This window comes from Rhincodon typus, chromosome 4 (assembly GCF_021869965.1).
Source record: "Rhincodon typus isolate 14 chromosome 4, sRhiTyp1.1, whole genome shotgun sequence".
Classification (NCBI taxonomy): Eukaryota; Metazoa; Chordata; class Chondrichthyes; order Orectolobiformes; family Rhincodontidae; genus Rhincodon; species Rhincodon typus.
Window position 1 is genome coordinate 61354889 of NC_063335.1, and position 16544 is coordinate 61371432.

A 16544-nucleotide genomic window follows, 5' to 3' on the forward strand; every position below is an offset into this window, starting at 1 on the left:
ACTTAGATTTATGGAGCTACAATTAGCATATCTTTAAAATTCAGTTGATATCTGACAAAGTTGTTCAGCAAATCAATGCCTTAATAATACACTCTTTCTGATGTTTAATACCTTGGCTTTGAACCATATGCTGTGAGGAAATATATCTAACATAGTGGAGTGGAACAGTGAAGATTCTCTCCTATGAGAAGCTGAGTGAATTGGTTCAATATAATGTGGAGCTGGAGAAACACAGCAGGTCAGGCAGCATCAGAGGAGCATCCTCTGGTTTACACCCATCATCCCCTGAAACGTCAACTTTCCTGCTCCTCTGATGATGCCTGACCTGCTGTGTTCCTCCAGCTCCACGCCATATTGACTCTGACTCCAGCATCTGCAGTTCTTGGTATCTCTGAATTGGTTTTGTGGTCTTAGTTCAAAAGAAAGAAGATGGTCTTATTGAAAGGTTTAAGGTTCTCAAGGGGCTTGACCTCACTCAGCCCCTTTCCAATCCAGTCCTGGGGGGTTGTGACCCACAGTTTCTAAAACCTGTTCTGTTATTCATGGGTTTTTGTTCAGTTACTTTGCCCTGTGGAACTGGTCCTTAAATCTTTCTGCTTTGCCACATTCTCTTCCATAAGTTTTGTTTACTTTTTTCATACATTCCCGAAATCATTTATTCTGTACATGTAGCTAAACATGATTTTTAGTTCAATTTAGTTAACTCCTTTCTGCCGCTGTTTATTTCCTGAATCCAGACACATGGATAAGAGAGGCCTCCAGAAACAAATCCTAGATCTAGCTGGCATCGACCATCATATTTCTTTATGATTAGTAAATAATAATTTCATTTTATTTGCTAAGTAATATGTGCTGTCTGAAAGTGTTTACAGTAAGTTGCACAATCTTGACATTAATTTTTGGAGCTAACGGCCTCTTTGCTGAGGAGATGCAGTGATAGTCTCGACTTCCATCTGGACATGTTGAAAACTTAATGGTTGGCACTTTTGCAGTTGCTGTTTCTCCAGTTTACATGAGCTTGGACCAGAGATTCCCACGAGTTGGTGAGGATGTTGCATTTTTTTTCAAGGCGGCTTTGAGGACATCCTTGAAATGTCTTCTCTTCTCTCCTGGTAAACGCTTACCATGACTGACCTCCGAGTAGAGAACTCATTTTGGAAGTCTTGTCAGACAAGTGGACAACATGGCCTGCCTCTTGATGGTCAGAATCTGCATTATGACTGTTAGGCGCTGTTCAACTCCTGGGAGGAGGTAATTGAGGAGGGTTTTTGCAATGATCTTCTCAGCGGTGCACTTGAAAATAATTACAGTTACAATTTCTTGGAGGTTTGCTGGCATGATCTCCTTAGAGATGAAGGAGATGAAGTCATGTATTTAGCTAGGAATAGTGGCATGCTTCGAGACATTGTCAGTGGTACCCATATTGAGGAGATCCTTGTCGTGTTCCTTCCAATAAGGACTGGCTGCCTCTCTGTTTGATGAGTACCACTCCTTTCTTTGCTCTCAGTGAGGTAGGTGTTTGAGCCATAGGTGATTTTGATTGAAGAATTAAAACAAGTCATTGTTAGTGAGTTGCTAGATTTCCTGCATTCTTTCCACCCACCACCCATTCTTTCAGTCGTGGGATTTTGTTGGATCTCAGCATTCATTTGCTTGTAGAATGTTTTTCTTTTCTTTGAGTTCTGATGCGCTTTCACGTCAGGAATACCTTGCACTTGCAATTTAGTAGTTTACTGGATCTCCTGCTAATTCTTGTCTTGATGTAACCTAGTAGAGAAACCTACAGTCTCTTTTTAAGTGCTATTTATGATGAATTTAAGAACAGACCAGGCAGTGTGGACATTCTGTCTGCATCCTGTTTTTTGTGCATTGTAAGGTTGGCTGTGTGACACTAAGTAGGTGTTTCTTCGTAGAGCCTCAAGTTTAATGACATGAATTTCCTGCGGCTTGCACCTTGTCTTCCTATGGGGAACGGGACAATGACAGATCAAGTTTGAAGTGGAATTCCTCTTTGGCCTCTCATCACACATGGATGATGAGTGAAAACAAAGAACTGTGGATACTGGAGATCTAAAACAAAGTTCAGTTCTAAAAGAAGGGTCACTGGACTCAAAATATTAATTCTCTCTTCTTTCCACAGACGCTGCTACACCTGCTGAGTTTCTTAACAATTTATGTTTTCATCTGAATGATTGGTGTACTGCTTCTGAGTAAGAGTGAGCTGAAAGACTTTGATTTATCCCACAGAGGAGGCTAGCTGAGATGGTCAGCTGGTTCACATTTGCTAGTGAAAGCAGACTATTGGAATTGACATTCTTCCTCAGAGTTACCCTTTCTGAGCGTGTGTTTGCCATGCTTATCTTTGAGTTGACCTCTCCTGTCATTGTGATTTCACGATCATAGCATTGGAGTTCCTGGGTTTTGATAGCAGTAAGGCATTCAGGTCTGTCGCTTCTGTGGTTGTCCATGTTGTTTCAGATCCAAGACCCTAGTTTTTAAAGGGATGGAAGATGCCTATGCCAAATTCTTCTTGCGTGACAAAGTCATTGCTCACCAACTACTATGCAGTCCTGGTGGAGCAAGGTCTTTGTCCATTGGTGGGAATAGGTAAGATGATTGGAGATCAGGCTCTGCAGCATAGAAATGAATGCACACACGTCACCTCTTGACAATCCTGCCCTATCCTAAAGCCACTTGAGCCAAGTGCTGGAAAATGAGGTTAGAACAGTTAGGTGGTTGTTTTTGACAGGTGCAGACTCAATGTGCTGAACGGTCTGTTTCTGTGTTGTAGACCTCTGTGACTCTAAGCCTATAGTATTGCTTACTTGTGGGTCACCATAGGAGCAGAGAAGGTACTCTATATCCATCAGCCCATGTCAGATCAGCAAAGACTCATTCCTGCCCAAGTGGAAGGCTGTGTCCTTCACAAATGTTCGGTCAGATTCTCTCCCTGTGCTGCTGCCAGTTTAGTTGCTGACAGCACATTTTCTTGGCCTCCAACGGACTGGTTTAGACTGTTTTCGCCGCTCCTCATTCCGATGGGAGGAAAGCTATGGAATGAAATTGATATGGGGATACAAATTCACAAGTTTATAACTAATATCTCAGCCAAAATAAAATTCTAAAATGTAAACTGATGCAATTCTTAATTTATCCTGTCCCACCCGCAGGACAGACCCAGCAGAGGGGGCGGCACAGTGGTATACAGTCGGGAGGGTGTTGCTCTAGGAGTCCTCAACATTGAATCTGGACCCCATGAAGTCTCATGGCTTCAGGTTAAACATGGGCAAGAAAACTTCCTGCTGATTATCATGTACCGTCTTCCCTCAGCTTATGAATCAGTACTGCTCTGTTGAACAACACTTACAGGAAGCACTTAGGATGGCAAGGGCACAAAATGTACTCTGAGTGGGGCAATTCAAAGTCCACCACCAAGAGTGGCTCGGCAGCAATGCTACTGTTCGAGCTGGTCGGTTCCTAAAGGACTTAGCTGCTAGATTGGGTCTGCGGCAAGTGGTGAGGGAACCAACAAGAGGGAAAAACATACTTGACCTCATCCTTACTAATCTGCCAGTTGCAGTTGCATCTGTCCATGACAGTATCGGTAAGAGTGACCATCGCACAGTCCTTGTGGAGACGAAGTCCCGCCTTCACATTGAGAACAACGTCCATCATGTTGTGTGGCACTATCACCGTGCTAAATGGGAGAGACTTCGCACAGCTCTAGCAACTCAAGACTGGGCTGTGGGCCATCAACAGCAACAGAATTGTATTCCAGCACAACCTGTAACCTCATGGCCTAGCATATCCCCCACTCAACCATTACCCTCAAGCCAGGGGATCAACCCTGGTTGAATGGAGAGTGCAGAAGGGTATGCCAGGAACAGCACCAGGCATACCCGAAGATGAGGTATCATCCTGGTGAAACCACCAAGCAGGACGACTTGCATGCCAACAGCGAAAGCAGCAAGTGATAGACAGAGCTAAGCGATCCCACGACCAACGGATCAGATCTAAGCTCTGCAGTCCTGCCACATCCAGTCGTGAATGGTGATGGACAATTAAACAACTCACTGGAGGAGGAGACTCCACAAATATCCCCATCCTCAATGATGAAAGAGCCCAGCACATCAGTGCAAAAGATAAGGCTGAAGCATTCGCAGCAATCTTCAGCCAGAAGTGCCGAGCGGATGATCCATCTCGGCCTCCTCCAGCGGTCTCCAGCACTACAGACCCCAGTCTTCAGTCAATTCAATTCACTCTATGTAATATCAATAAATGGTTAGAGACATTGGATACTGCAAAGGCTATGGGCCCTGACAACATTCCGGCAATAGTACTGAAGACTTGTGCTCCAGAACTTGCCGCTCCCCTAGCCAAGCTGTTCCAGTACAGTTACAACACTGGTATCTACCGACAATGTGGAAAATTGCCCAAGTATGTCCTGTACACAAAAACCCGGCCAATTACCACCCCATCAATCCGTCAGTAAAGTGATAGAAGGTGTCATCAACCGCGCTATCAAGCAGCACGTGCTCAGAAATAAACTGATCAGTGATGCCCAGTTTGCGTTCTGCCAGGGCCACTTAGCTCCAGACCTCATTACAGCCTTGGTTCAAACAAGGACAAAAGAGCTGAATTCCAGAGCTGAGGTGAGTGTGACAGCCCTTGATATCAAGGCTGCATTCAACTGAGTGTCGCATTAAGGAGCCCTAGCAAAACTGATACCAGTGGGTAGGGGGGGGGGGGGGGGAAGAGACTTTCTGGTGGTTGGAGTCCTACCTGACACATGGGAAGATGGTCGTAGTTGTTGGAGGTCAATCACCTCAGCTCCAGGACATCTCTGCAGGAGTTCCTCAGGGTAGTGTCCTAGGCCCAACCATCTTCAGCTGCTTCATCAATGACCTTCCCTCTATCATAAGGTCAGAAGTGGGAATGTTCGCCGATGATTGCACAATGTTCAGCACCATTTGTGACTCCTCGGATGCTGAAGCAGTCCATGTTCAAATGCAACAAGATCTGGACATTATCCAGGCTTGGGCTGACAAGCGACAATTGACATTCATGCCACACAAATGTCAGGCTATGACCATCACCAATAAGAGACAATTAACCACCACCCCTTGACATTCAGTGGTGTTACCATCACTGAATCCCCCACTATCAACACCCTGGGTGTTATCATTGACCAGAGACTCAACCGGCTTCACCACAGTGGCTACAAGAGCAGGCCTGTAGCTAGGAATACTGTGGCAAGTAACTCACCTCCTGACTCCTCAAAGCTTGTCCACCATCTACAAGGCACAAGTCAGAAGTAATGGAATACTCCTCACTTGCCTGGATGAGTGTAGCCCCAACAACACTCTAGAAGCTTGACACCATCCAGGACAAAGCACCCCGCTTGATTGAAACTACATCGATAAGCATCCACTCCCTCCACCACGGATGCTCAATAGCAGCAGTGTGTAGTATCTACAAGATGCGCTGCAGAACTTCACCAAAGATCCTCAGATAGCACCTTCCAAACCCATGACCACTTCCATCTAGAAGGACAAGGGCAGCAGACATATGGAAACACCACCATTTCCAAGTTCCCCTCCAAGCCACTCACCATCCTGACTTGGAAATATATAGCCATTCCTTCACTGTTGCTGGGTCAAAATCCCAGAATTCCCTCCCTAATAGCATTGTGAGTCAACCTACAGCAGGAGGACTGCAGCAGTTCAAGAAGGCAGCTCATCACCACCTTCTCAAGGGCAGCTAGGGATGGGCAAGAAATGCTGGCCAGCCAGCGATGCCCACATTCCACAAATGAATAGAAAAAAACTCAAAAGGTATAATTTATGAATACCAACAGCTAATGGTGAGCAGATCTGCTACTTTTACAATGCCTAGAAAAGAGAATTGTGTGTATATTCTGTACAAGATATCAAGTCGTTCGAGAAGGTAAAATTCAGATTGACTAGGTTGCTAAGAGCAAAGACTAGTCTTTTTTTCCCAATGAGAACATTTAGGTTATGAAAATTGTAGAACTGTACAAATTAGAAAAAATGAGCTGGGGAGATTTCGGGGGGAAATTATTTCAATAGTTGGGTCTTGAACGTGAAGCATAAGTACAAAGTTAAATAAGATATTTTAAAGCAGAGTAGAAGAAACATTTTACATTGAAAATTGAGAGGATATAGAATTACATCAACAAAATTAGTCTAAATAGCTGAATGAAGGCAAAAGAGTTCAGCAAATATAGGAAAATGGTAGCTAAGAGTGGATAGAATTATTTTCTTGCTCAGAGGTAAAGTACCAACAAACTAATTTTAGTGGCCTATTTGAGTTGCAATTTCTACAGATAAGGTTTGCAATATTTTTGAAAGTCTGTCCTTTTTGTAAACTGTGAATGAATTGTGGCAAGATTGACATTCTTGACCTTTCTAATGTTAAGTGTGTGTGATTCAAATCAGCACTACCATTGTCATGACCTTAAAATATTACTTTAAACTATTTTATCATGCTGGCATGTATTTAGTTGTGGCAGTGTAAATGTTTGTATTTCTTACAATTGTGCTGTTGATCAAAATTATTAAGACATTTAGAAATAGGATCAGGAATAAGCCATTCAACTCTTGAACCTGTTTTGCCATTCAATAGCTCATAGCTGATCGGACATTCTTCATGACCACTTTCCTGCATTTTCCCTGTAATTCTTGATTTTCCCCTACTGATCAAGAATCTGTCTCCACCTTAAAGATACACAGGGGGTCTGCCCCCACAGCTCTCTGTAGCAAGGAGTTCCAAAGATTCTCAACCCTATAAGAGACGAAATTCCTCCTCATCTCAGTCTTAACTTGGCATCCCTTTATTCTGAGACTATGCCCTCTGGTCCTAGACTGTCCCATGACTGGAAACATCCAGTCAACATTTACCCTGGCAAGCTCCTTAAAAGCCTATGGTTTCAGTGAGATCACCTCTCATTCTTCTAAATTCCAATGTCCCAACCTGTTTGACTTTTGCTCATAAGACAATCCCTCCATGCCAGTGATCATCTTAGTGAATCTTCTCTGAACAGTCTCCAATGAAATGATACCCTTTCTGAAATAAGGGGACCAAAACTGCTCTTAGTACTCCAGATGTGCTCTCAGCAGCATCTTATATGGTTGCGGTAAGACTTCCCCACTCCTTACCTGCTGCACCTGTGTGCTAGCTTTCTGTTTCATGCATAAATATCCCTAAGTCCCTTTTGCATTGCTGCTTTCTTCTTCGTTTAGCTAATACTCTGTTCTTTTGTTCTCCCTTCCAAAGTGCACAACTTCACATTTTCCCACATTATACTCCATTCAGATATCAGATTAGATATGGGAGTGCAGTATTTTATGATTAGCCTCCACATTTTTGGCCCTAAAATCTAGTTATAATCCCACTAGTTACTAAATAATATTGTCTTGTTAAGATTTGTGATTACTTATGTTATTAGTTATCCTGTCTCTAATTAGTCTTAATGTTTTAAATTGCTGAGATAGTAACACTACTCTTTTTTTTCCCTACAGTTGACAAGAACTCTGTTTTTGTCTTATGTGAATACTGCTGTACCTGTCATAATGACCCCCAAACTCTGTCTCTGTACTGCTGTTTGATAATGTTGGTTTGGTATGGCTACTACTGACGAATCCTATGTGGAAGGACAAAATGGGAGTTTAGTGTCTTACATGATTGACATAGTGGAAAAGTGGACCGGCTTGGAAATTTTGGAAGGTTCCCTGAATTACTTGGACTACCTTCTGTGGGTTTTCACTCCCCTCATCATTGTGTTCATTTTGCCATTGTTTATTATTCTGTTCCTATACCTTTCCATTCTTTTTCTACACGTGTACAAAAGAAAGAGAGAACTGAAAGTAGCTTATTCGAATAATGTTTGGGATGGAGCACGGAAGACTTTGGCAACCCTGTGGGATGGCCATGCAACGATATGGCATGGTAAGTAGCATTCTTTCTGAATATAATTCATCTTATTATGCTCTTGAGCATAGCCATTAAGTATTATAGTTAACAGAAATCAGTGAGGAAATGTTGAGCAAGTTTTGTTTTGAAAAGGAATTTCCAGTTGACCCAAACTAAAATTTTTAAATTGTGAAGGTGCTAACAAAGGTGATGCATGGAAAAAAGTTCCAAGACTGGATGAAAATTGAAAGTTAAGTTCTCATTTAAGGAAACATTCAGAGGGATTTATTTTTCATCAAAACAGTAATGGATTTCTGAATCAAGATGCCAAGGCAGATTATTTAATCAAACTTAACTTTCGTTGGTAGTGAAAATACTTCATAAGCAATAAACTTGACCTTGTACCTGTGACATCTGGGTAAATTAATTATAGTCTGGAAAACTGTTCATGTGTGATGAAATGATTCTGAAGTGGTAGAAAATATTTTATTAAACATGTTAGTCTATTAGTTTTGAAATATAAATTGCCATATTAGGTGTGACTGTCTTAAGTATACAGAACATTATCTGACAATGTTTGGTAATTTGTAAGAGCTGGTCACTAATTAGACTAACTTTCTGATTTCATTCCCTCCATTCCTCTTGACAACACTTGTGTTTTGTTAAATAGCCTGCCTTGGTTATCTTACTTCAGATATCCATTTCCTGTTATTGGGAAGCAATCTCCTAAATTCCTTGTTAATCTAAACTTCTTAATTTTTAGTATTAATTCAGTATTTGTGTTTTCTTTTGCATGCACCAACTTAATCAACGTCTTTCAATTTTCAAACCCTTTGTTTCGGGTCTCGTGAATTCCTCTCATTCTCAAAGAATAGACCAACAATTCCTCATTAATAACTGAAAGCTGCAGTCATTGTTATGCTCACTATAATATCCCTCTATCAAATCGGTAACTGGAAATTGCATAGTTTGACAATCTGCAGCTCAATACTGCGGTGACAGTTCCATAGAATCATCCACAGCAACCCAAAACCTTTTTCCTGGTCAGGTCATATGCAAGCCTTCCATTTGATGTGTGGCCTATTCACTCTTGCTGTCACATTAATGATTCAGTTTGGATGAATATTATGTTTGGCTTTTCAGCCAATTATTTAAAATTCCAAATACTCTGAATTTGGTTTCATTTTTCACGATTTACACTGCATTATTTTGCTATTACTGGCAGCTTTGGATGAATGTATCTAAAAATAGAAGCAGTGCCAGAACTGAACCATAAGATGTGTTGCTCTAACCTCTTTGCAAATTTAAATATTTCCTATTCTTAGGCCTATTATCTATCCAGTTTCATATTTTAAGTACTGTTTCATGCCTCTTATTGCTGCATTGTCAAAGCTGTTTCATTTGAATGAGCTGTCGAACTTAAGACAATATCCCTCTATTTGGGCAGATTGCATAGCATTATTCAAAGTAGGGCAATTGGTTATTCCAGTGTGCTAACCTGCTTTCATTTGTCAAGTATCCTCACCAAAAGGGCTTCATCACTTTTCCAACTTTGCTTATGAGATCTTGTCCTGGTTTAGAAAATCTGATCCAAAAAAATGTATTTGCTATGTTCCAATTTTCCCGTGTGATCTAAAACAATGGAGGATCCTTCAAAACTGACTCAGTACAGCAAGCTTTGGAGAGAGAAAAATCTACATCGAAATCGTGCCCCTTTTTTTACAAGCACTAGTTATACCACATTCCAGTAAGTAAAGAGTTTAAATGTTCCAAAGCTTGTTTGAAAAACCACAAAGAGAAGATATGGGGAGGCAATTTTAGTTAATTTGATTGAAGAATTCAGCAATAATATTCTGAATTAACAATCTGCTACCATAAAGCTTATGATTTGCTGCCTCATGACAGAAAAAGTACCAATTGAAATCTAGACTGTTGGCCTATTTAAAAGATAACTGATTATGTGCTGCAGTACATCATGTTTAGTGGTTAAGGTGTTGTCAGGTCAGGGGCTAGCTGGTGCAGTCGTAGGGAGTTGGCTAGTGGCATTGGTTCAGGTTAGTTGAGCGGAACCGTCCAAAGTATCCATCTCTAGCTCAAAGTGGAAGACTTGTTTGGTGCCCGTGTCTCCAGGAACTTGGGACAAACATTTAGATTTCCTGGGCAACTCCCTTGGAGTTAATATATTTTTTTGAGGGGCACTGTGTCAAACTTCTCGGTTATCCCCTGTCTCTGACGATCTGAAGACTTGAAGATCTGGACCTTTGTGTGCAACTAGGTGCTACTTAGAATATACAGAGTACAGATATTTTGGGTGTCCTGGCAATTGGTGTCACAATGAAGCAGTCTGGAAAGGATATCCTGCTTGTTGGGAAGAATCAGTGTGTGATATCGTAAGTAAAAGGGGATGGTCTTAGCATCTTGCAGGAGTTGAGGCTCCAAAAGAGAGAGCTGATTGATAAGTCTAGGTAAAAGTTTCAACCTTATCACTTACAGTTTGTAAGGTCCTTTTGTGGTTTATATTTTCTAAGGGTTGTATTCTGTCATAACAAGAAACAGGAAAGAAGATTATTTGACAGTAAGCATCTTCCAAAAGGTTTCATTTAAAGGGGTAAGTCAAAGTTGTGTTGTGCTTCTGCTGCTCTATGTGGGAAGCAAGGCACATTTCTGGTGCCTGGGACCAGCATGTATGCAGGAAGTTTCTCCACCTGCAGCTCCTGGCTTCGGAGCTGGAGTGGAGACACTGTGGAGCATCCACAAAGCTGAGAGAATTGTGGATAGCACATATTGAGAGGTGGTCACGCAGCAGGCTAAGACTCCACAGGGAGAGCGGGAGTAGGTGACCAGTTATTGTGCACCATCAGTAAGACGACTAGGCAGGCAGTGCAGGAATCCCCTGTGGTCATTCCCCTGAAACATGGATATACTGCATTGAATACTGTTGAGGGAAATGACCTTTCAAGGGATAACAGCAACAGCCTATTTGTGGCAGCACGGTTGGCTGTCCTGTGCAAAGGAGGAGCAAAAAAGTGTGGAAATGAAATAGTCATAAAGGATTCAGTTGTAAGGGGAATAGATAAGTGTTTTTGTGACCACAAACAAAACTCCAAGATGGTCTATATGACATCCTGGAAGGGGAGGGTGAGCAACCAGCGATCGTGGTACACATTGGTGCCAACAACTTAGGTTTAAAGAAAGGATAAGATCCTAAAAGCAGAATGTAGAGAGCTAAGGAGCAAGCTAAAAAATAGAACCTTAAAGATAGCAACCTCAGGATTACTACCAGTGCCGTGTGCTAGTCATAGTAGAAATAGCAGGATATCTAAGATGAACAGCAGCCAAAGAGATGACGCAAAATGGAGGGTTTCATTTTCCTGGGACATTCGGACCGGTTCTGAGGGAAGTTGGGCAAAATCAAACTGGTTACGATACTGTAGTGGAGGAATTCCTGGATTGTACATGAGAGAGTTTTCTGGGCCAATATGTTGAGGAACCAACTAGAAAATAGGCTATCTTTGACTGGGTATTACCGTGGGGGCAGCACAGTGGCTCAGTGGTTAGCACTGTTGCCTCACAGTGCTAGGGACCTGGGTTTGATTCCACCCTCAGGTGACTGTCTGTGTGGAGTTTGCACATTTTCCCCATGTCTGCATGGGTTTCCTCCAGGTGGTCCGATTTCCTCCCACAGTCCAAAGATGTGCAGGCTAGGTGGATTGACCATGCTAAATTGTCCAGAGTGTTCAGGGATATGTAGGTTAGGTGGATTATATGGGGATGGGTCTGGGTGGGATGCTCTGAGGGTTGGTATGGACTTGTTGGGCTGAAGGGCCTGTTTCCACACTGTAGGGATTCTATCAATAATTAGTTAATTATGTAGTTTTGAGAGACCACTTGGGAATGACTAACCATGATAGAATTCTGCATTTGTTTGTTAGCTCACCGAGCCAGTTGTTCTGTGGTGTGCAGAAGTTTCGTTTCCCGTCTAGGCACCATCAGTGTGATCTCTAATTGAAGTGTTGGTGTTCTGCTTCCATCCGGATTTATATGATGATGTGGTGGTCTTGTCGCTTCCGGTTTTGTTGTTTTAGCAGCGGTCTGTATACAGGATCTATTCCTGTGCGTTTGTTAATGGAGTCCCGTGTTGAGAACCAGGCTTCCAGAATTTACTTTGCATGTCTGGTGTTTGCGAGTCCCAGTATGGTTACTTTGTCCCATTCAAACTGATGGTCCTCATTGTGTGCATTGAGACAAGTCACTATGACTTAGTGTTCAAATTTAAACAGTATCTAGAACATGTAAAATTGCCACAGTCTTACCAGACTATAGGACTCATCAGTCATTACCTGAGAGTCGGGTACATTACGTGAAGAAGTGACTTGCAACCATGTCTCATTGTGGGCAAATATGGCTGTAATTTTGAGTGACTTGTATTTCTATTGTGTCTTAGCAGCAGGAACATTTTGACACTACTTTACAAATAGCTATAAAGAAAATGGATTCCAGGCTGTCAGGGAAAGTTTGACGGTAGTAATGAGCTTGGCCAAAAAGCTTGATCTTTACAAGATTGTCAGAAAGGCAGAGAGTGGTTTTGATCAGCAGTTATAAAGGATAAGGTCAAGGCAGTTGAAAGCTCCCTCATTCATGTTGGTATATTGGAGCAGTGGGGCATACAGTAGTACACAAAATTTTGCAGTCAAAATGATGAAAGGATATAGGCCCTGAGGAAACTGCAGTTAAATGGCAGAATTTGCAAAACGAGTGAATATTTAAAATGTGATAAGGGTGGGGAGGCATCGTAACAGACTGAGAAAGTGAGACTTGGTATCAGATGGTTCATGTGCAGCAGAGTTGTGAATAAGTTGGCATTTATGGAGGGAGATTGAAAAGAGACCAGTAAACAGAACACTGAAAAATCAACATGAAAGCTGAAATTGCTGAAAATACTCGGTAGGCTATCATAGCATCTGTGAAGAGAAACTGTTCTGGTCTATGTAAATGATTTGGAGGAAAACGTGGCTGGTCATATTTGTTTATTTGTGGACGGTACAAAGATTGGTGGAGTTGCAGATAGTGAGGAGGATTGTCAGAGGATACAGCAGAGTATGGATTAGTTGGAGGCATGACTAGAAAAATGGCAGATGGGGTTTAATCCAGACAAAATATGAGATAATGCATTTTGGAAGGTCCAGTAAAGGTGGTAATTATACAGTGAATGGCAGAACCCTTAGGTGTATTGATATGCAGAGGGATCTGGGTGTGCTTGTCTGCAAATCACTGAAGGCGGCAGCACAGGTGGATAAGGTAGTAAAAAATGCCTATGGCATGCTTGCTTTCATTGGAAGGAGCATTGAGTATAAGGATAGACAAGTTATGCTGCAGCTTTATAGAACTTTAGTTAGGCCACACTTGGAATATTGCGTACAGTTCTGGTCACCACACTACCAGAAGGATGTGGATCCTTTGGAGCGGGTACAGTAAAGGTTTACCAGGATGTTGCCTGGTATGGGGGATTATAGCTGTGAAAGAGGTTGAATAGACTGGAGATAGTAGGAACTGCCGATGCTGGAGAATCTGAGATAATAAGGTGTAGAGCTGGATGAACACCGCAGACCAAGCAACATCAGAGGAGCAGGAAAGCTGACGTTTCGGGTCTAGACCCTTCTTCAGAAAATGAAGTGTTCATCCAGCTCTACACCTGTTTATCTTGGATAGACTGGATTTGTTTTCACTGGAACACGGTTGAGGGGCAACCCGATAGAAGTTTATAATATTGTGAATGTCATGGGTAGAGCAGAAAGTATAAGGCTTTTTCCCAGGGTGGAGGGGTCAATTACTAAGGGACACAGGCTGAAGGTGTAGGGAGGGTGAAGTCTAAAAGAGATGTGCGAGGCAAGTTTCTCACACAAAGGGCGGTGAGTGCCTGAAACACGCTGCCAGAGGAGGTGATGGAAGCAAACATAATAACAGCATTCAGTAAACACCTGGATGAACACATGAAAAGGAAAGGAATAGAGGGATACGGATCCTGAAAGTGAAGACAGTTTAATTATGGAAGGGCAAAATGTATTGGCGCAGGCTTGGAGGGCCGAAGGGCTGTATTGTTCCCTGTTTCTCTGTGACCTTTCTGAAAGAGATGAAATGTTAACTGGGTTTCTGGCCACAAATATTGCAATTAGCTGTAGAGTATTTCCAGCATTTTGTTTTGGTTTGATTTCAGACTTCCAACATCTGCAGTATTTTGGAAATTTCAAATCTGGAGGTGACAAATCGGGAGGGTGCAAACTCGACCTCCTCTTAGGAAATGAGGTCATTGCAAGTGATTGAAGTGTCAGTTGGAGAACACTTTGAGGCCAATGACCGTAACTCTCTTATTTTTAACATAGTTATGGAAAAGATAGGACAGGTCCACAGGTTAAGGTGCTGAACTGGAGCAGGGCCAATTTTGGGGCCATTAGGCAGGATCCAACAGAGGTTCATTGGGTGAGTCTGTCTGAAGGAAAAGGAACGACTGGCAAATGGGAAGCTTTTAAAAGTGTCATATCAAAAGTCTAGGGACAGTATGTCCCTGTTATGGTAAAGGGAAAATCTGGCAGGTTTAGGGATCCCTGACTGATGAGGAATATTGAGGCTTTGGTCAGGAAAAAGAAGAAGGCATACATCGGGTTTAAGTTATCAGACTCAAGTGAATCCTCAGATGACTATAAAATGTGTAGGAGCACACTCGAGGGAAATCAGAAGAGCAAAAACAAGGTATGAGATGCATCTGGCAGATAAGGTTAAATAGGTTCTATGGCTATATTGTGAGTAAGAGAGTGGCTAGGGAGAGAATAGGTCCCCTTAAAGATTGGCATGGCTGTCTTTGTGTGGAGTCATAGGAGATGGAGATTTTTAATGAATATTTCTTCTCGGTGTTTACTGAGGAGAGAATCATGGATGCTAAGGAAATAAGGGAAACCAGTGGAGATGTTTTGGACCGCATATACTTTAACAGAGAGGAGGTGTTTGCAGCCTTAAAGCCCATTAAAGTGGATAAATCCCATGGGCCTGATCAAGTCCATCCTCGGATGTTGTGGGAGGCTAGGGAAGAAATTGCAGAGTCCCTTGCAGAGAGTTTTGCCTCATCTTTAGCCACCGGAGAAGTTCCAGAAGACTGGAAAGTGGCTAATGTTGTTCCATTGTTTAAGAAAGGTAGCAAGGACAAGCCAGGAAACTACAGGCCAGTGAGCCTGACATCAGTGGTAGGCAAGTTATTGGAGAGGATACTTAAGGACAGGATCACCAACATTGGGATAGTCAAGGTCTGATTAGGGATAGTGAGCGTGGATTTGTACATGGGAAGTCTTGTCTGACAAATCTTTTAAAGTTTTTTGAAGAGGTAACCAAGAGGATAGATGAGTGTAGGGCAGTGGATGTTGTCTATATGGACGTAAGTAAGGCCTTTGACAAGGTCCTGCACAGCAGGCTGGTCATGAAAATTAGGTCGCATGGGATCCAGGGAGAGCTAGCTAATTGGATTCAAAATCGGCTCAATGGCAGGAAGCAGAGGGTGAAAGTTGAAGGTTGTTTTTCGGACTGAACACTTGTGACTAGTGGTGTGCCATGGGTTGGTGTTGGGACCTTTGTTATTTGTTATATGCATAAATGTTCTGGAAATGAATGTACAAGGCATAATAAGTAAGTTTGCAGATGATACAAAATTAGGAGGTATTGTTGATAGCGAGGAAGGTTATCAAAAATTACAGAGTGATTTTGATCAGATGGGGAAGTGGAATGAGGATTGGCAAATGCAGTTCAACACAGAGAAGTGTGAGGTGTTGCACTTTGGAAATTCAAACCAAGGTAGGATTTGTATAGTAAATGGTAAGGTCCTGAGGAGTGTTGTGGAACAGAGTAGGAGTACAAGTACATAGTTCTTTGAAAGTGGTGTCACATGTGGACAGGGTGGTGAAGAAGACATTTAGGATGCTAGCCTTCATTGGTTGAGGCATTGAATATAGGGGTTGGGACGTTATGTTACAGCTGTATAAGTCATTGGTGAGGCTGCACTTGGAGTATTATGTATAGTTTTGGTCACCCTGTTATAGGAAAGACATAGTTAAACTGAAAAGTGTGCAAAGAAAATTTACGAGGATGTTGCCAGGCCTAGTAGACCTGAGTTATAGGGAGGGGTTGGCCAGGATTGGACTTTCCTCCTTGGAACTTCGGAGAATGAGGGGTGATCTAATTGAAGTGCATAAAATCATGAGGGGCATAAGTAGGATGAATGCATGTAGTCTTTTTCCTAGGGATGGGGAATTGAAAACTAGAGGGCAATGATTTAAGGTGAGAGGGGCTAGATTTAAGAAGGACCTGAGGGGCAACATCTTCACGCAGAGAGTGGTGTGTATGTGGAATGGGCTGCCGGAGAGGGTGGTTGAGGCAAGTACAATAGCAATATTTTAAAAATAGGCACATGGATGAGAAGGGTTTAGAGGGATATGGACCAAATGCAGGCAATTGGAACTAGTTGACAGGGCACCATGGTCAGCATGGACCAATTTGGGCTGAAGGGCTTGTTTCCATGCTGTATTACTCTATGACTCTAAATAGTGACGTTTTGGCAATGCAGCTATGGG

The 16544-nt window shown here is 42.3% G+C and overlaps 1 protein-coding gene across 2 annotated transcripts in view; it reads left to right on the plus strand.

Moving 5' to 3' along the window:
• Window positions 1-16544, plus strand: part of tmem68 (transmembrane protein 68) — a 59749-nt gene that overhangs the window by 1505 nt on the left and 41700 nt on the right. For both annotated transcript variants that reach the window (XM_048595691.1, XM_020519297.2), the window contains exon 3: window positions 7542-7968. In XM_048595691.1, the coding sequence (XP_048451648.1) occupies window positions 7644-7968 (325 nt within the window). In that variant the 5' untranslated portion in view covers window positions 7542-7643. The remainder of the gene's footprint in view (window positions 1-7541; window positions 7969-16544) is intronic.